We start from the raw sequence: 21548 nt of genomic DNA, 5'->3' as shown, positions 1-21548 counted from the left end.
AATAAGCAGTCTGTTGAAAAAAAGTACAAATTCAGTTTTATTATGTTAGCAACATTTTAACATTGAATGCTTTTATACAAATCATGTAAATACAATAAATATTGCATGCTAATTCCAAAAAAATAGCACTACATGGATGAAAAGGCACTTGGATATAGAGCTAATGCAAGTAATGCCAATATTTAGGTGAAAACTTGTATCCTGAAAATTCATTGGTATTTTTTTGACCAGTTATAATCAACCCTGAATTTGTTGTTAATGTGTGATTCCGTTCAACACATTTTCTTGGGCTTCAAAAGAAGCACATGCAAAATGATGACATGGTATGTCAGAAATCCATCCCATATAATAACTGCACGTTTTACACCTTTTTTTGTTTTAGACATCCTTCCCCATTCAATAGAAACATGCTCAGATTTTATTTGGCATCATCAAACATGTCAGAGATATATATAGCGCTGCCATCAGAACTTCTGTGTGTATATATGTGCCTAAAAGCCTGCAGCAAAATGTGCCATGCTGACTAACCGTATGTATAATCACGTTTGAAATTACATTTGTAACAATACTAAATTTTAACAAGTATATGAATTTGTATTCACAGATGTAATTTTCCTTGCAACATCTCAAAATCATATATATATATATTTTTTTTTTTATTATTGTGATGTTGTAAGGATAATTAGATTTGTGAATACAAATTCATATACTTTTATTTTTTTTTTTTATTTTATATACTAATTTAGTATTGTTACAAATGTAATTTTCATTCTGGCTAACCAGCTGAAGTTTTTAGCCATTTCATTGTATAATGGTTTTGTCGTTTAAACCAGAATGTATTCAACAGACCTATTGTTATACATGGGAGAACCACTCAACTTACAGAAAGGACATTTCAGTCATAACTTTTCTCCTTTCCTCTTTCAGATGGGAAGTGATGGGGCTTTACGTCTTAGCAATTCTGCTCTGAATAATGAATTCTTTGCATATGCTGCGCAGGGCTGGAAGCAGAGACTGTCAGAAGGTGAAAAGTGATCTTTTTATGTCTGCTAACATTGCTATGTAATTGATATATATGCAGAGCTTGATACCTCATATAGAAGTAGTTTTTTTTAAAGAATAACTAGTATAATTCCTGATACTGGAAACTAATAGTTAACCGTGTACCTATAATGCTAGAAATCCTGTTTTAGATGACCCTGGCCTGAAAAGTCTAAGACTTGTAGTCTGCCTTCTTCTTATGTGCTTGCAATTCATATAAGTCCAGTCCGATACAAAGCCTGCTTCCCTGTCAACCAGCTGTATACTAGGGGTGGCTTCTTCTTAGAACTAGCATCTGTAATCTGAAAAGTACAGACCAGAGACTACTAAATGTGTGTTTCTTACATTAAAGGTAAAAAGAAATCAGTTCAAACATTTTATAAAAAAGAAAAGGTTTAATTATGAGGTTATTTGCAGGTCTCTGTGTACTGCCTTTGTGTACAAAAATGTACATATTGATGAAAATTTGCTGATTTTGCTCAAGAAAAGAAAAGCAAATTACCATTTACCATGTTTTTTTCTACTTCTACAAGCAGAATGAGATAATGACCCAATCCAATTTGATAGCTCTAATCTTGTTAATCTGCTCCCACTACTTTCTCGGTCATATGTCATATATGATGTCAGTATTCATATAGCACAGTCACTGAATTTGTCTCAGCAGACCATTATATTGGAGAAGGAAGTTTTTACCACAATCAAAGCTGCCATGGAAAAGCCTGCACAGGTTGCTGGAACTAATCCAAGGTCCCCCAAAAGTGGGGCTTTTGTCCACAAATGCTTAATGCTTCCGCTACATCTCTTGTGAAACCTACCTTGGTGGTGGAAACGGCAATAGGGTATGCTAGAAAATAGTATTCAATACTTTATTAGATTCTGCTAAGCCCGTGAGAGACACAGGAAGTATTTTATTTTCGGTATAATACCACATACTGAATGTGTGAAAACTGGCAGGGAAGAAAACATTTGGCCAGCCAAGGATCACTCCTACTATGCATTCTGTTCAAATGCAGCTAGCATGACCTTACTTGCTTTTAGAGAGCTGCTTTCAATCCATCTTCAGCTGGATGTTGTGTAAATAACACTTTTCCAGTTCGATAGGAAGTTGGCCACAGAGTGTTTTTAGGTCCACAGCTGCTTACATAGTCCAAAGCTGCGTACACACTTGCAATTTTTGTCGTTGGAAAGGATCTTTCACGATCCTTTCCAACGACAAGGTGCTGCAAGATGCATGAACGATGCTGTACATACAGCACCGTTCATGCTCTATGGAGAGGGGAGGGGGAGATTTTCGCCCGATAATTGGCCGATGCCGATTATCGGGCGATAAAAATCTGCCGTGTGTACGTAGCTTTAGTATTTGCTCTGTTTCTGAACACATATTTAATGAGTGGGCCAGATCCCTGGGTACCATTAAAATCCTTCATTGCCACCTGTTTACAGCTTGAAAGTAGGTAATACTGAAGTACTAGGAATAGACATTATCCGCTGGGTGAGGTTTTTTTGTCTGCCAATTGTTCTAGGAACAATCATCCTGTTGCTGTTTTTGCTATGCAAAGAGCCATTTAGTTCCTGTGCCATTCATTGGAGGAAGAAATCTAAGAAAAACACTTACATCTTTCCCTTTCTGTTAGGAACCCTCAAACAAGCTTTCCTTGATATAAAGGTGTGTCCCCATGTTTTTAAATGGGGCACATTTGTTACCTTCACACATTTCTGAAATGCTTGGAAATGAGACCTTTGGGTGTGGAAGGTGATATCCAGGAGCTGCAAGTTGATATTTTTGTGATCCTTGCTCTCTCTTGCCTCCAAAACTTTCCTGTACAGATGAAGGATTTCCATCAAGCCAGCTCAGGGCTTTTACTCCAACATGTTCAAACCCAAAAGGGGCAACCATCCCATTTTAGATCTTAAAGTGCTTTACATCTTAATTCTCTTTTGGAATTGTCTGTCTGTCGTTGTCACTGGAACCAATTTAATGTTTGGTGCATCTAGTTATTATTATTAGTTTTTCTTTGTTCTACACCCTTTTTGTCCTGCTGTAGTTTATCCTTAAGAACATGTCTCTCTATTGTTTGGGTTTGTTTTGTGCTATGACAGTCTATCTTTCAGACAATGCATCTGTCAGAACAGGTTTAACTTTTTGTCATCTTGAATGGACCCCTTAGGGGTTCTTCATTTGTCCTTCTTTGGTCACTATGTCTGGTTCTAATTTATTCTAGGGAAATTTCCCTCTATTGTCTGCATCTGGCTGAGCTGTGAGAATATCTCTGTCTCAGTTTCATTAGAAAAAACTAATGTACTTTTTGCCATCCTGGATGAACCTTTAAGGGTTCTCCAACTACCTTTTTAGCTGGGTCAGACACATCATCACCCAAGCCTATGCTTTCCTAAGTTAGGCTCTATTTGTGTCAAGACACACTGTACTACATCTGTGAGTGCTTTATGGGCTTTCCAAGCTTTGAGCTTCAGCTTTTCAGATTTGTGTGTAGTTGCCACCCAGTCTTTTAGTTTTCGGTTATTAGTTTCATGCTCAATGTCCACTGTAAACATCAGTATAACTCGATAGTCACAGTCTGTCTGTGTCCCTCAATTGACTAAATGAAAAGGTTTTAACTGATACATTTAAATCCTTTGCTTCTTCATGTTAGTAAAAACTACTACGCTAAATAGAAATTTGACAAACTGTTCTGCATGGGATTTTTTTCCTTTTAGGAGAATTCACTCCGGAAATGCAACTGCGAATTAGACAAGAACTTGAAAAGGAAAAGAAGACAGAAGTTTGGAAAGAAAAGTTCTTTGAAAAGTTTTATGGGGAAAAGTAAGGACATTATTTGTATTTTTATAGAACATGGTAAATATTTACAAAACCTAATTGTACACAGGACTTTTGGGTTAGAGGATGAGCAAAAAAATCTTTTATGGTAATTGTGGTGCAGCATACCTGTTATTTTGCCATGCAAGGACAATAATCATAAGCAAAATGCACATTTTTGCTTAGGCTGAAGTACAGCTAAATTTTTGTGTTAGATATTGCTCTTTTTTGACATTATTGTACCTTGCTTTACAAAGTCAGAAAAGCTGTTAGTATGAAACATCTGCCCTAATTCAGGGTTCAAATAATTGTTGCAGGAATTTGGTGGATAGTAAGTTAATTCTATGTTTTGAAAAATTGCCAATGGCTACGTTGAAGTGTATAAATTCCTCAACTGTAGACTTACCTTACTCCATTTTGGTCTTCTAATATACTATTGAAAGTGTTTTGCTATATCTGTTTGATAAGTGTACAATGAAAGTGGAAACGAGGATGAGAAGTTTTTCGTAGTAGAGCAAAAATAAACTATGAGAGGTAGTCGCACTTCCTGGCACAACAGTTATTTTTCTGTATTTGCAGCATATTTAAAGGAGTAAATGTATGCTTTGACATGGGTTTCAATGATATACAGTATTCACTATTAATGTATATGACTCTTCTATAAATTAACATAAAGTGTAAAATAGGTTATGACCACCACTGTGATCTAGTTTGTAGATTACAATAAAAACCAACATGTACAAAATAGTGTCATCTCAATGTCATCCCATTTCCTATTTTTGTGTTCCATGGTCCAGTTACTCTAGCATTGCTTTGCTTCTTTTTTCTCTTAATTTCCCCCCTTTCTTACTGGATACATTCCATTGTATTAGGAAGTTAACATACAATAACGTCAGTCCTGGGGAAGCTGGAAACATTTTATTAATTGCAGATATGTAGTTTTCGTAAGTGTTTTGCTTTTGGGAGCAGAGAGGAGAAAAGAGGGAATCTTTTTTTTTTTTCACTCTGTTTATTGATGTTTTCATTTGATGGTTGTGATTTACTGTGTTTTCTTTCCTTTGTAGGTCTGGAATGTCCAAAGAGGAATCCTTACAGCTCATTTCTGGGCAAAACAGCAGTGAAGATGAAAGTAGTTCTCTGGAAACATCTCTAAACTTACCTGGCCCATCTACTCAGTTTGAGAATAGCATACCAATTAGTAATGAAACTCCTGTTTTGGAAACTGAAGTTGTTGAAGAAACTGTATGTAACCTTGTCTGTAACATTGATACAGTTACTTCCAAGGATATAATGGGGGAAGGGGAATTAGAGGACATTCTGATATCTGAAGAACCATTAATTCATGAAGAGATTGCTGAAGAGGTGGAAACCACCATTTGTGAGTGTCATGACGATGTTGATAAAGATGAAGTTGAGCTTAAAGAAGAGGTAACAAATCAGGATTCAAAGAATGAAAACAAAGAAGAGCATACAGACAATATAGCATCTTGTGTTGTCATGGAGGATGAATTGTTACCTCGATCAGAATCTAAAATAGATGAGATGGTTTTATCTGATAGCAAGCAAGACACCCCCTTGGAAGTAGCAAGTGATAATGTTGAGTGCAGGTCACCAACTCCTTCTGTGTCCTCTCATGTTTCATCAAGTGAACCAACTGAACTGGAAACACCAGCAGTTGAAGATTTACATGCACCAGAGGACAGTGGTTCTTCTAGTGCTACTGCTGATTCTACTTGCATTGACGAGTCTGCTGCTGTCGAGATGGAGTTGATCAGTGAGCCAGAGGAACAGTTTTCTGAAGCTGCATGCGTTTCTGAAACATCCTTTTCTTCACAAAGTCCAGAAGGAGCATGTGTTAGCCTTGCCTCCCCTGGAGGTGACACACAGTCTGCTTCAGAGGAACCTTATACTCCTGTATCTGTTGAAGCTGCTTTTCTGTCTGAGGTTTCAAGTTTTGAAAATGCTGAATTAGAAAGTCAACAAAAAACAACTGCAGAAAGCCCCCCTACCTCAGTAGCTTCAGATGTCTCACCACTTTTCAACTCTCCAGCTTTATCAGAAGCATCTCCTCCTTCCAATCATCCACTAACACCTGAACCATCTCCAGCATCTAACTTACCATTAACTTCGGAAGCCTCTCCCATGTCAGATGTACCTTTAATATCAGAAACATCTTCAGTATCTTCAATAGCACTTGCTTCTGAAACCGGACATGCAAGGAATTTACCTGCAACTTCAGATGCATCTTCTGTATATAGCCCACCTCCAAATGAGCACCTCTTGCTTCAGCAAGCAAGTTCTCCTGCTTCTTCTGAAGAATCTCGGTCACCCTCAAAAGATGAAACTGATGCTTACTCTGAAGCATCACAAGCAGATACTATTGGTACAGAACATGAAAGCTCTGAAAACCTTAAATATAATTCAGAAACCCCAAATTCAGATACTTCACTTTCAGAGGATGCTTTAAATCAAAAACATTACAAATCTGAGACAGACCAGGAAAAACAAAGCGTCTCATCTGCAACTGAACTCTCACCCCCTGACACCATAACCATTAAAAATAATTCAAGTCATTATAGGATCATTGATAAAAAATATCTATCTCCTTCTCATGAGGGATTTGATGGAATCCATTGTAGGAATAACGAGTCTGTTCACACAAAATCTCACGATAAACTTTATAGTACCTCAGCAGAAGTGTCAGGTTATTATGAATCTTCCAGAAGTAAATCCCATAAACAGCAATTGGGCTCCCAAAGCCGGGGAGAGAGTTCTCATTGCAAGTCATATGAACATAGTAAACAATCCGAAACAATTAGCCGTGAACCTGAAATTTCCAAAAGGAAAACCGCAGAGCTTCATAATTTTGGAAACTACAAAGAAAAACGACCAAGAATAGATGATGACCACCCAACCAGATCATCTTCAAGTTCTATTCAAGCTGACAGGGATCACCCACCTAGGGATGAGCCTCGAGTCCCCCCACTCAAGGTAAAATGCCTGTTTAATTACAATTTTCCATTTCAGAGAATAGGAACATTTCTGTTAAGGCATTGTTAGGTTAATCTCACAAACAAGTCAAACTGTGCTCATGCTCCACAGACATCATTTAATGAGGAGTAAAGATGACAAAAGAACATTGCTCAAAATTATACAACATAAATGCATTTTAACTCCTTTCACACTCAGATCCAAAGTAGAACAACCTTTTTCACAATCAGCACTAAAGCTCTACATATGTTATTTAAATTGGTGAATCTTCGTTTACAAAAAATGCATAATCCTGCAGTTTGTTGTAGCTAACATTCTTCATTTCTAAATATTATTTGCACTTTAGTGCTGTTTAAATGTAAGAGTTCAATGGGTTACTATGGGATTTTGTTATGTGTAATATCCTAGAATAGAATCATCTGCAGGTTTTACTACAGGCCATATCCTCCTGTAGAAATATATCCCTGAGTGAACATCTTTAACATTTGCCAACCAGTAAGATTAGCATAGATTTGCAGCCTACTACCAACAGTGCCTTTGATTTCATCACTATTTGGGTTCAGTGTTTAAACTGTAACTCTGCCTTGTGGGCAAGAAAACAGCCTAAAAATTACATATGGCAGTGGTTCCCAACCTTTTAGACGTCACGGACCACTAAATTTACGAACTCTGCACCACACATGCAGACGGAGCTGTTTGTCACTTAAAGGGGAAGAAACTTCCCCTGGAGTGACGTCATAATGCCAGAACCTGCCCACTCTTCCATCGCAGGTCTTCCATCACAATCTGTCCTGAGCCTGCGATGCGTACGGGAGACATGGTCTACAGCTTTGGCCAGTGTACCCCCCCCCCCCCCACCCAAGTGGGGTCCTTCTTCTGACCCCGCTGTGGGGGTGCACTGGCCAGGGCCGTGGACCACAGGTTGGGGACCGCTCACAGGGATTCACTCACGAATAAATACTGCTTAAAATTTTCTGAAGTGTTTTTAAACTATTCTAATTCAAATTTTCGTTAGCTGTATAGCATCAAAAGTTCTACATCGCTTTGTATTTCTAACAACATTCCTTGTAGTCACTGTAAAATCCTGTCTTCTTTCCAGTGTAAGGTAAATGATCCATCAATCATAGAAACAGACTTTTTATAATTGCATTTAATGAAGTATCTTTGGCCAAATATTCCATTTGTTATAGAAAAAATATTATTTTGTAAAATTTCCTTTCAAATTTCAGTTTGTATGTTTTGTTTAGTGTGGGTTTATTATGTTTATCGATTGGATGGAAGTGCTGTAAATTGGGATACTAAATTAGCATAGTCTACAGGATTGGTGTCAGATGACATTTCTCCCATGTGCATATATTGGAGCTACATCATCTCCACCTGGCTAATGAAAATTGCCAAAGACTTCAATTACAGAGGAAAAATTGGTGAAGATGGCAGCGACAGCAACGGGGGACATTGTAGCTGTTGCAGATCTGGAGTGGGGTAAGCACTTTTGTAGGCAAGTCTGCCATAATGTGCAAGTATACCCATCATATTTGCATATTGTGGCAAAACCCTGTGAACCAGCAGTCGCATAATAATCTGCATTGATGAACTAGGAAAAATGTTAGTCATTTTTCAGTATTGGATGTACAGAATTACATTTTGTTTAATAGGTAAAACAGTAGGTATATTGAAATATTTTAAACAACATTTATAATATCCTCAAAGAATCATTTGGAATTTTTTTAACAGACCCAACCATATCGTATTGATTCTATAGGAAGAATGAGATAAATGTTGTTTGTCCATTTATTGGTATTGGACACCTTATTTATGTGAAGTGTTACAGGCACAATTCTTTACTAGACATTATATTTAAATGTTTGCTTAGATTTTCATTTAAAATTACCCTTTACTTGGCCTAACCTTTACAAGGTTTTGTATCATCTTGATAGCAGGCACTATAAAGAGTGTATGATTTCTGTCCATTGTATTGTCAATCAATTGTAACACCCATTACCATTTTTACTGCTTCCTACAACGTTCTCATCATGACAGCACTCTATTTACATCATGCAGGAGGAATTCTTACTGATGTCTGCTCATGCATAGTGACAACCCCAATCCATCTCCTTCCCTTATAAAAGTTATACTATATATATGGTTTTAGATTTTGTTAAATTGAATGTGGCATAAACATACTTGTGCTTCATTTTTTTTACATGATAAGACTATTAGTTGTAATTGTATTAATGTAATTTTGTACTTTTTAAATTTAATCCACAATTAAACCACAAAAATTGAATAGTTCTTAGAAAAAAGGTCCTTACAGTATTACTAGTTTAATATTACTGTTAATAGTTTTAGCAAAGATTCTTATTTTTCTAAAGTAATTCATGCTTGCCTTACCAAATGCTTAGCCAAACGTTTTTGTGAATAGGAGTCTGCTTTTATTATCACCATTTTGATCAACTTGAGGCATGTAATAGGAAAAGCTGTGGTGTCTGCATTCATTCAAGACAGAATAGCCTTTGCGGATATTTAGGCAAATTCAATCCCCTATTGTAGAGGAAACTTTAAGGTTTTACTTAAAATATACCTTTTGTCATTTTTTGTGAGTTTAGTTTTTTTTTTGTTTGCAATTATTGCAGTTGGTATATTTGGCTCTCAAAAGGTTAAATAATATTGGTCACACTAGCAATTATGCCTCTGTTTTTAGGTTACCTTAGACTAATAAAACATTATCAAAGTGTAGCTTGTGAGCCAGTCTTCCAATTCATCCTATATGATGTTTGTGCTTGTGCTAAAAATTAGCAATTTATTTAACATATACATGTGATACATGTTCTAGCAAAAACATGGTTGCTTCCATTGTTAATCATGTATGATCTCTATGTATCATGTCATTTGTCTTCCCAAAACCAGTTTAAAATCCAGACACAATCAAATAACTTCCATTTTCAACAAAGCATAACTTTTATTGATCTCATGACAAGTTTTCCAAAAGGAGACTGTCTCTTCTATTTGTAACTTTGTTACTGTGTTTAAACCCTTTGCTAGAAAGATTTCACAATTATATTTTTAAAGGATACTTTAAGGTAAGGTAAAGCAGCAAACAAAGGTGTTTGCCAGGTTAAGTCCACAATAATAGTAACCTGGAGGTAAAACAACCCTTTAGAGTATACCCAAATAAACACTTTTTAGGTGGAGTCCTTTGTTGATTTGTTTAGTTTACCCATATCTTTGCTCACCTACAATAATTTGTTTTACTAAAATATTTGTATTTTTCCATTTATAGATCCAGTTGTCGAAGATTGGTCCTCCATTCATCATTAAAACTCAGCCTGCCCCCAAGCTTGAATCTAAGGTTTCTTCAAATACATCTGTCAGTGGAGGCAGAAATACTGGAGCTAGAACCCTTGCAGATATTAAAGCAAGAGCACAACAAGCCAGGGCGCAGAGGGAGGCAGCTGCAGCAGCAGCTGTGGCTGCAGCTGCAAGTATTGTTTCTGGTGCTGTTGGAAGTCCTTCAGAAAGCAGCAAGACTAGAACTTTGGCACACGTCAAAGATCAAACAAAGGTTAAGCTGTTTGCAAAGCACCAAGCTAGAGCTGGTACACAACAGTCTTGCAGAGATGGAAAGTCAAAAGACAGTTTTTCAGGAGCTGAAGTATCATCCCCTCCTGATGCTAAAGTTGAGGGCTCTACAGGTGTCATTATTATGAATCCTAACTGTAAATCCCCTAGTAGTAAGCCCAGTCTGCATCGTGAACTGACGTCTATGTTACAGAAATCTCTCAGCTCTTCAACATCATCAGAAACAGACTCTGATGTGTCTTTGCATGGCTCTACTGAAAATATTCACGTGCCACATTCCAGTGACAAAGTTGTTACATCTACCTCTATTGACGATTGCAGCGTGCCAATGCATTATAGCAAAAATATAGGTTCATTGTCTGTCGGCTCCTCTGCTGATGCCCCCTTTACAAATGCACTTGAAAAGTCTGCAGTTTTAATGTCTGTTGACAGTGAAAACACTACAACTTCGGTCTGCAATCCTAATATTATTAAACCCATGAAGGATAGTGACATTCCTTTCGTTACTGTTACACCAAAATGCACTGATGACAATACCAGTCATGCCTCCATAGTATCTGACTCTGTAGATGACAAGCGAGTGCCAGTATCAAACAATAATGTTCATCCTTACACCACTGTGCCAGTTTCATCTATTGGGAGTAGTTTGCCAAACCCTCATCTTACAAACTCTTTTAGTTCGCTGAGCTCATCACTAGGCCCAAACAGCAGACATGCTAATAAACTAGCTGCAGCCATATGTGAAGAAGATGTTTGCTCTTCTGGTCAAAGAATGTCAAACCGTGAGGAAACCATGCTAGATTCTGATAGTAGATCTTCTATTTCATTGTATCCTAACAGCAGAAGACCGCTGAGTTCAGATCCTACCTTTGCCAAATTGCATCATGATAATTTACACAACAGCACATGTAGTAATTTAGCAGGTCTCAATAGCAAAGCCCCGCCTTCTGGGTTAATACATTCAAATAGGTCTATCCCTTGCAAAGTAATTGTTGATCACTGTACAACTCCAAATTCAACGTATCCTTTCAGTACTGAAAATGTTGAAAATACAGATTCACACAGCAGAATTGGTAAAACGGATCCATCCTGTCAAAATAAAACATGTCCACAAGTCTCTGTCATAAGTAGACAAGAGAATCTCATTAATGAAAATGCAGATCATCAAATGCCGAATTCTAACATTGCTGCTAGGTTAAATGACAGAAACAAGCCCTCTACCTGCACTAGCCTTTTGGAAACCTCTTACATGCAACAAGAGAAGTTGAGTGACTCTGTTACTTGCCAACAAAACTTTAATGAGCAACTGCACTCTACTTCATCTTACAAATGCGGAACAGACAGTATGACTAACTCTGAGTATATTCCTAATAATAGAATATGTTGGAGTGATAAAGAACAAATGAACAATGACAAAGTAGTTATTAACCATTTAGGCAAACAAAAGCACATGGAGTACTGTGAGCAAAACATCGTGGACAATATTAAAAGTGAACCAGGAAGTTATCCACATGCCTCCAAACTTCATACACGTTCCCCTGTTGTTAACAATATTCCCATCAAATCCGAAGCCACTGACTCTAGTAAGTGCTTTGGAATGGAAACAGAAGTTTTTTCAGGCCACAATACTACACCCCAGCCATCTGACTTGGATTTAGGTTTGCCGTCATCTAAAACACATATTGGGGTATCCAGGGAAGAACCCTTGTCATTAACATCAGAAGGTTTGAAAAGAGTAACAAATGCAGGAAATGCGAGCTGTCGACTATCCTCGGTTGAAGCTAACAATCCATTAGTAACACAGCTCCTTCAAGGCAACCTTCCTTTGGAAAAGGTACTCCCTCAACCCAGACATGGGGCAAAACTTGAAATAAATCGCCTCCCTTTACAGACAACCTCTGTATATAAAACTACGTCAGAGAGGCTGGCTTCTGAAAACTCCTCTTGTTCCCCTACACCTGACAGTAAAGGATACCCAATGGGTAGTCTGAACCCTTTGCAAATGAGGAAGCGTGAAAATCATCCTAAGAAAAGAATGGCTAGGACTATGGGTGAACATGCTCAAATTAAGTGCGAGTCTGGGAAGCTTTCAATGGACTCTGATAACTTGTCATCTTGCATGATGGGTTCTAACATAAATTCTGTAGGCCAGGAGCAAGCTTTTAAGCAGGAGTGGATGAACAAGCATGCAGTTCAAGCTAGGATGGTTCAAAGCCCAGAGATAAAACAGCAGAAGCGGCCACTTCCTTCTTGTAGCTTCCAACAAAATGTATTTAATGCTGATAAAAATGGCAGCTACCATGCGGAATCTAGTTCATTGCATAGGCAACATTACTACCAAATTTCCATGGCTCAGAGGGGGCCAGGTCCAAATGTCTATGTGCCGTCATCAGGTTCTGTAAAGGCCCAGAGCAGTAACAACGCGTTTGCTTTCTCTAGACAACCGGAGCAAAAGGTTTTAGCTGAGGCTAATATTTCATCCTTACCCTTTCGAATGGGTAATGCTTATTCACCGAACGTTCACATTAAGGAAGGTGACGACTTAAACAATGCCCCACAGACTCTGCAAAATAAATTTTTAGTCCATCCTTCCTTATCTAATTCAGAAGTCCCTTCTGATCAAAAGCAGCCAGCAGTTACTATGGAAACCACTAAAAGACTCAGTTGGCCTCAGCCTGCCAGCATCTGTAGCAATATAAAGTCAGAGCCCATCTCTTTTGAGGATGGGTTAAACAATAGCTGTGAACTGACCATGAAACAATCTTCCTATGAGCAGAGTGAAGTCAAAGAACAGTTAAAAGCATTTGCCTTGAAAAATGCAGATTTTTCTTCCTATTTACTTTCTGAGCCACAAAAGCCTTTTCCTCAGCTTGCTGCACAGAAAACACAAACACAGCAGCTGCCACAGCAGCAGCAGTGTGGGAGTTATCCAGCAATTCACTTTGGTAGTACAAGCTTCAAAAGAGCAGCATCTGCTATTGAAAAATCTATTGGAATTTTAGGGAACAACTCTAAGCCTGTTTCTGGACTTGGCAGTCAGAACACTTCCATTCCTGCACAAAAGTTTGCTGACAGCAGCAGTGCAGATGAACTGGAGCTGAAGTGTTCTTGCAGGCTGAAAGCCATGATTGTGTGTAAAGGCTGTGGAGCCTTTTGTCACGATGACTGCATAGGCCCTTCAAAATTATGTGTAGCGTGTTTAGTTGTTCGATAGGAACTGAATTTAAGATGGAGTATCCCATCCCTTTACAGCCTACATGTCTACGCCAAGAGCAGTAACAAATCTTCATATTTTTTATCATGACTTTCTGTTGCTTTTATCTTTTTAAACAGATCATTGTCAGTGTTACGTTTTATTCTAGGTTTTTCCAGAGAAGAACAATATTTCTGCAAAAAAAAAAAAAAATAGATCTCGCCTTCCCCTTCTAACTTATTTAACTTTTGGATATTGAAATGTGTTTTTAGTAGACTATATCATGTGAAGCATTTGTGATGTTTCAGTTTGACTTTTCATTGCAAAACACCTGTTGTTATCATTTCATTTAGAGACCACAGGTTTCTAACATCAAGTCTGTAATTTTCGTGATTGCTCTCGTTATTCAACTAATGGAAAATATCTCTGAGATAACTGGTTTCATGAGCTATCTTCATCAAGCATTATAGGTTGTGATTTAAATTAAGCCAGCTGTTCTTTCTACGCCTTAAGAGTTTTTTTTCGTGCATGTGAAAGAATAACAAACTCCACAGTTTATATCTTTACAATGTCAGTTGCAATTGAAGGAGTAAACACTACTTAGTATAAGGCTGATTATGCTTCAAATGCAAGAGTTTTACAGATCCCTAGAAAGAAAGTGATATAAAAGCAATGTCCTTAGCAAAAATTATTTGTATTAGCTACTCAAAAATAGGCAAATTTAGGCCATAGTTTGGAAAGAAGCCTGACAATTATGACAACTTACATTGTAAGTTACAAATTGTAAACAATCACCATTACCAGTGTAGGTTGAATTGATATTTTTGAATTTCTCCTTGGGGTTTAAGGAATAAATTGACTTTATAACCTCTGTCTTCCTTTGCCACAACTGGAGATTAAGGAAGAGAACTGCAGTTAGGCTGTTGCATTTTGTATTACACTCCAGACAGTACTTGCATCTTCATTGCCTCACATTTTAACACTAACAAGCTGAAATAATATTCATTGTTCTGAGAAATATGTGCTTTTTTTCACCTTAATTTCATTCAATGTAAAAATGTCCTAATTATTCTTGATCAGCTTCTTTGTTTTTTTGTTTCACTTAGTGGTCCCACCTTTGAAAGACCTCATCTACATAACTGTCTGCCCACCTTGGAGGCCTCTTTTAAGGAAATGTTTTTATTGTGTTCTATGAGCAATGTTTCAGCAGTTTAGTACACAGTATGTTTGTAGTGCATATACTGCAGCATTAGTGACTCTAAATTATCTATGGTACCTACTTGTGAACTAAAGAGACCAATACAGTGAACTGCCTAATACTGATACAACTTCATACATTACATCATGAGTTTTAGTATTTTGAGCAGTAGTTAACAAAAATGCAGACTTTGCCAGCACAATATTTTTTAATTAGTGCATAGCACAGGACCCCAGATGCTTCAGAACCTGAGATTTTATACTTATTTTAATCAAAGGCACATAATGGCCCATCATACAATAGTATTTATAGAAGTATGCTAACATACCAGGCATTTTATCCAGTTTGTTGTGTTTAAATTGCAACATTTCTCATTTTGATTCTTTTTTTCAATTTGCATAAATGTAATATTAGTGTGTAGCAACATGTGCAGTATTATGTCCTACATTTCAACCATGTACTGGTCCTTTAAAAAATGAAGAGTGTTACATGGATGAATGCCCACATGTTTTTATTTTTATAATTTCAGGTATTCTTTATATTTCACACAGTTTTGTCTTTCATTTCTGACCACTTTAGTAACCCTTATGCCCTAAGAGCATTATGAGGATTCCATCAAAACAGTGGCGGTTAAATTATTATTGGCTAATATTACTTAGAATTTACCAAGCTATTTTTTTGTGTGAACACAATACCAGGTCTGCAGTTTTTAGTAAGGCTTTTTGAAATGTTTTTAAGCCATGCAGTATGAAATATTCAGAGATAAAAAAAAAAGATTCATCAGATTATTTGAAAATCCAATAGGTCAGTTAAACTAAATGAGCCATTTTACACAGGAGAAGCTCAGTCCAGACCCACAGTGCACACTTTAGTAAGATTTTAGTTGGACTGTTAAATACAAATACAGCTGGATCATTCCAGTTCTCCAACAGTTCCAAGAAATCCTTACAATGGCAACCTTCCATAACTCCAGTCAAAATTTCATAATGGCTTGTTTGTGAGCAGTCTTTTCTAAAATTAGTTTTTGACCTAAGACTTAAAGTTATTGCTGCATAAATAGCAACTACATCAATGCTGAGAAAATAGTTTCATGTTAAGTTTATGCCAGAAATCAAAGTGATACATCTAGGTATAGAACTTGGTGCATCCAATGAAGAATAAATGAAATTATTCATTTCTGTGTATTAATTTAGCTATCTTAGTTATCTAGTTATCTGTAATTTTTTGGCTACTGTGGCAATTATGCCAGTGGTTAGCCTGCCACATCAGCGCAGCAAAATAGACCTGGAGACATGTTTGTATTGCATCGCAGAGTCAACTACTCAAGTAAGATTCCGTTTAGATAAATATACTGGGTGTAAGGGGACAGCTGATCACATATTCTCAATCATGTTTGGGTCTTCAAAATTTTACGTTTTAGAGCTAAAAAGGAAGACAGGTTTGTGTCATGCTTCTTTATAAAATGTTCTATTATTTTTGAGCTACCTTTTATTGTTTTTGGATACTTATACTAAACCTAAACTTCAACCTTACCTTAATCCTTACTTTGGGTTTACTGCATTCTGTGACTTTCTCACATTGTACACATAAAGCTGTAGCTGGTCTGGTAGAATCCACCTTTAACATCCCCCCTGTATTGTCGTTGGCCTTTCAGTACTTTCTGTCATGGAGATGTGGTATATTTGCATAGCTCACTACTTGTGTTGTGACTGAGGTCTCCTAAAGTGGTCCTCTATTTGTATATCATGTAAACCCCCATTCCTGATCTGTTTCTAAAAAATAAGTATTGTTTGCCTAATTAGTGTTCTAATTCTTTAATCCTTTAATACTATCTGAATTACTGACTGAGGATTAACATGCATCAACTTGTACTTGTATCTGAACACTAAACTGCACCCCACTGAGGTTGTCTCCTTACCTCTCCCAACATGGGCAGAGTCACCACTAAATATGTATATTACCTGACGTCATTGACTCTGTCCATGTTGGTTGTTGAAAACGTTTCCATTCCTGGCAGCAATAGTGCTGGACTTTTGGAGCAGGGACAATCCAGGTCTTTGGCAAAGCTTGTCAGGTGTATGACTAAAACTACTGAAGCATCCAAGCAATTGGCATTCTTTGCAATAAATTTAGTAATGGCAGCATTTATAATCTTTCAGTAGAGGTCCTCTTTAAGCGGAGTACTGAGGCAGGGTGCTGTGAATTGGCATGGGGAATGAGGATCCAGGGATGGCAAGATAGTAGATTACACTTAATCTTTAAAATAAGGTCTTTAAGTAAGCTACTTAAACAAACAAAAAATCTGCAAGCCTTCAAAATATTTTAAACAATAAACACTATGGTGACAATTTATAAATATTGGTGATTTAATAATTATCTATTAATTTACAGTAATTTATGTTATTATGCTGCCATGATTTCTTACTTTGTAAATTGAAAGGTTTCAATGTCAGAAGGAAAGCATGGGTGTTAGGGATGAATTGGTGAAAACCTTTTTACACCACCTTGTTTGCTCCTGTGCTTCCCTACATGTTAAATAATAGATGTGCTTGGTTTAATCGGTTCTACAATTATATGCATCATTGTTACACAATTATGTTACATATAAATATATGAGCTGTATAAAAAAATTTGGATTTGCTATGGACAAAAATAGCAGCTTTGACCTTATAAATAGGCCTGGTGTATTTATAGTTCAGACTATAATAGACTATATATATCTAAACAAAATTTCAGTAACATGGACAGCACTTTATGTAGTATTGTACAATGCTGACATCATGTGGTCATGTTGAATTGTTATATATACACAACACTCCCCAAGGATATTGTCTATTATTTAGAAACATATCTTGTCATGGTACCTGTCATGGTAACGTTCCTGTCTTGTCACAGCACAATGGTGTGAGCTAAATAACTCCTAGTATGTCATATCGGTAACAAAAGAAATCACAGAGGTTGGCTTCAAGAACATAGCTTTTTATACCGTTTATTATATACACTATAACATTGAAACCAATCATTTTATCACAAGGAAATTGATGGTAGGACTTTTTTATTTAAAAAATTCTCAAGTAAACTCCTCTCATATCTGTATTATCTCTATGGTAAACCGCATTTGTAAAGAAAAGAAAACCAGTTTCACTTAATAGCAGCTACTTTTTTATGTATGTGGTTTCCTTCTATTTTGTTCAGTTAATTACAAGGGTCTTTTTCTGAAGGAAATTCTTTTTTTCTCTTTGCTGAGGTCCAGATTCTAAATTTTCAGTGACATTTTTTTTGTTTCTGGCCACTATGAATTGATCTCATTTTATTTATTTTTCATTAAAATACATTAGTGGCCCAAGTGTTTTGCTGCCTTTAAACCAATTGTTTTTAATTCACTATTTAACTTAATACAAATCATGCTATATTTATGCTGTTTTATCTGTTTTTATTTCCCTTTTTCCCCATTCATGGTTGTTACATACATTTCCATGCAGTCATTTATTGGCCTGTATTATTAATCTTATCACACATTGGGTGTAACTAATGTTTTGATATAATATGAGCTGTTGTGTTTATATTTATTGACCATTGGAATGATATGGAGTGTAAGTAATTTGGATATTGATTAATGTTTAAGAGTAAAGGGAACTAATTGAATCTGGGCTTGTATGAAAAGGTCCAATTTTTTTATTGTTAATTTTGTTTGTGGTGTTTCGTGTGAAATTGGTGTATTCAGATTAGCTGCGTTTATGTAAGAATTCTGGCCTCCTATCTATAAAAGAAACAAATATGCATTTTATATATGATTTTTACATACATAAACCATTTCCCACAAATGTGTTTCCAGGAAGTTAAAGTGTACCTGTAGGCCACACACAGAAGAAACAGCATATTTTTTCTGGTTTTCTGTTTTACAGACTCCAGACGATTCATGTCATAGTTTTGTGGCTCATTAGTCTTATAGAAACATTAAAATGGCTGCCTCTCCTGTATGTGAATGACAGGTATACCTAAAGGTGTTAGTCTGCCCTCAATTATCAGATAGCCATATGATGGTGTACAAGTAACCCAAAACTTTCTGTATCTCTGGGGATTGTCATTGGTTTACGTTCACCGTGCAGTCTTGTTAGGCCGACTGCAGCATTTCTGTAGTTATACCGCATTCTGATTTTTTTGCAAAAGCACACTGGTATTGTGGTGTTTAAACTAAAGTTCTACAATATCTGTAAAGAGAAAAAAATAATAAGTGTTAACAATAACGAGTGTTAATTGTGTATTTTCATTTAAACTAAAAAAATGAAATGTGTCACAGTGAAGATTAATTTGAATTATTTGTGACTTCATCCTCTCTGTTGTATAAACTTACTATTTCTTTTCTCCTCACAGCAATTGCAGCATGTTGGTCATCACTGAGAGATTTAAAAAGTTGGCGGGTTAGCCAAACCACCACCATCTGTGTAAAATGGTGGTCAAACCATTTTGTTTTAGTTGGCTTTTAATAAACATAAAAGGTTGTATACAAAAGCTGCTTATTTCCAACATATTGGGCTACATTTGTACTAAATCTATTAGTTATTGTATATTTTCTAGAGTTTCTAGAAAATCATTGTATTGTTAATATGTGTTCAACACTTCAATTTGTTGCCATATTTCATGAGTTTTGTACTGATGTAAAATATTTTCTTCAGAAACAGAAATAACAGATGCGCCTTTTCCCTCATCACAGGGTTTTTGTTTGTTTTGTCAGTATTTCTAAATGTTTACATGTTATCATGCCTCTTTGCAAGGAGTATTCTATAGATTTTCAGTTTTACTAACGGCAGGTTCCTATGTGTAGCCTTGTACTGGAACTTTCTCCCCCTTGCATTGCTGGGCAATGCATTACCGACCCTTCACTACAGAAAAACCTGATATTTATGCTTACACAATTCATTTTTTGTTTTTTGTTTTTTTTTTTAAGAGCAAGCATGTGATTGTCAGCTGGTTTCCCAAATCCTTCAAAGCCTTATTTCCTTAAGTGCAGTCAAAGGTGAAGGGGTTTAGCTGTGTATGTACCTTGATAATGTTCTTAGCATGAAACTCCCCCTTCGTTTTACTACCAAAGACACTGTTCTTACACTACAGACTTATTAGTATTTCATTTAAACAGAAGAGAATAGCGCTCACACAAATAATTCTCTTCTGACTAAACTTCTTTCTTTGCATTACTACCTGGCAACCTTTGGCGTAGTATACATACACAATTTCAAAAAATAATATTGCAACAGTATTTTATTTTAGAATTCAGGGATCATGTATTTTTATTGGTGCTTTTTTTTTGTTTTACATTTTGTTTATGGTTTCAGACATTGCCTGCAGTAATGACTGCTCACACAGTACTTTAACTTATATGCTACAAGACATGTTCCCCCATTCCTTCATTCTCCATCAAGTTAAAAAAAAAAACTTCTACATCATTTTATTCACAAGAAAATAAAGAAATTAAAACAAAATTACCTGCATTGTTCTTTTCTTTCTTTCACAACTGATTTTTCTCTAATAATCTGCAGAAAATGTTTATATAACTGAACCAGAAGATGGACATGAACTAAAGTATAAGATTACTTGGACCTCAGGTGTTTGTGTTGAGTGTACAAAAGCAGAACACTTACAAAACACTAATGTGACAGTAGCAATCTTTTTTCCCCATTTGGGTGGGAACTTTTCTTTTAGTCTGATGAAATTAGATCCTGTATAGGTTAATTTTCTATCCTTCTATCCTGTATAGGATAATTTATTCTCCATATTATTAAGACCTTTCATAATCTGTTTTATTGTTTGCCATTTTTATTTAAAGAATGGAAAATAAGGTATTTTTTTCAGTGGATCAGACCCATGCATTTATAAGCCTGAAAAATGTAGCATGCAGAACTTTTCAAAGCCTCACATACTCAGATTCACAGTTGCAATTCAGTACTAGTAAAAATAAATTCATCAGTCATGGGTTCCAAACAAAAATATGACTAGGCCTAATGCTGGGTGTGCTTGGCTGTCCCCCCCCCCCCATTTCACTTTGTTGGGGAAGCTTTTAAGTTTGTCACTTAGAAAACAAGCACAAATTTAAAATGGTTTACATACAAACTGCAAACCATAAAAGAACCAAGAAAGAAATTTCATTCTGTAATGTGTTGTTTTTATTAAGACAAAATAATCTTCCCGGTAAAAAGGAATATATAGAAGAGGTGAAAAGGCTTTTTTCTTTCCCTCTAATTAATAATTTCTAAGGGTTACTGGTTTGTTGCCACCCATATAAATTTGGATATAGAAATGTACAGAAAAGAGACTGGTTCAGTTGGCAGTTAATCATGAATTTATATTACTATACGTCATACATAATTACATCAAAAAAAGTTTGTCTTGAACTTTGTGAGTTCATCATTAGGCCATTGTCAGAACTTAAAAAAAAAATGCCCATAAAAAAAAACTACCCTGTTACACATTGGTGGAGGCTTCTAGTACCTGAACCACAATTTCTATGGAAATTAAATTTTAGGGGATGTTAGCCACAGGTGTCCCCCATTTATACCTCTAATTTTGTTCACCTGTACCCCCCTGTTCCAGAGAAATTGGGGTTCAGGTGCTAGAAGGTCCACCAATGTGTAATGGTAGATTTTTTTGATGGGCAGAGTTTTTTATGTTCTGGTACTGGCCTAACGAAGAAATGTTCCCCACTTGCACCTACATTTTTGGTTTTGTACATCTCC

The 21548-nt window shown here is 36.3% G+C and overlaps 1 protein-coding gene across 1 annotated transcript in view; it reads left to right on the top strand.

Moving 5' to 3' along the window:
* The window catches only part of ASXL3 (ASXL transcriptional regulator 3), a 72915-nt gene extending 53390 nt beyond the window's left edge, over positions 1-19525 (top strand). Inside the window, exons 10-13 of the mRNA XM_072411267.1 lie at positions 928-1024; positions 3757-3862; positions 4921-6847; positions 10128-19525. Of these exons, the coding sequence (XP_072267368.1) occupies positions 928-1024; positions 3757-3862; positions 4921-6847; positions 10128-13640 (5643 nt within the window). The 3' untranslated portion in view covers positions 13641-19525. The remainder of the gene's footprint in view (positions 1-927; positions 1025-3756; positions 3863-4920; positions 6848-10127) is intronic.
* Positions 19526-21548: the final 2023 nt, after the last annotated feature.

Source organism: Pyxicephalus adspersus, chromosome 5 (genome assembly GCF_032062135.1).
Source record: "Pyxicephalus adspersus chromosome 5, UCB_Pads_2.0, whole genome shotgun sequence".
NCBI lineage: Eukaryota > Metazoa > Chordata > Amphibia > Anura > Pyxicephalidae > Pyxicephalus > Pyxicephalus adspersus.
This window is presented reverse-complemented; position numbering and strand designations above follow the sequence as displayed.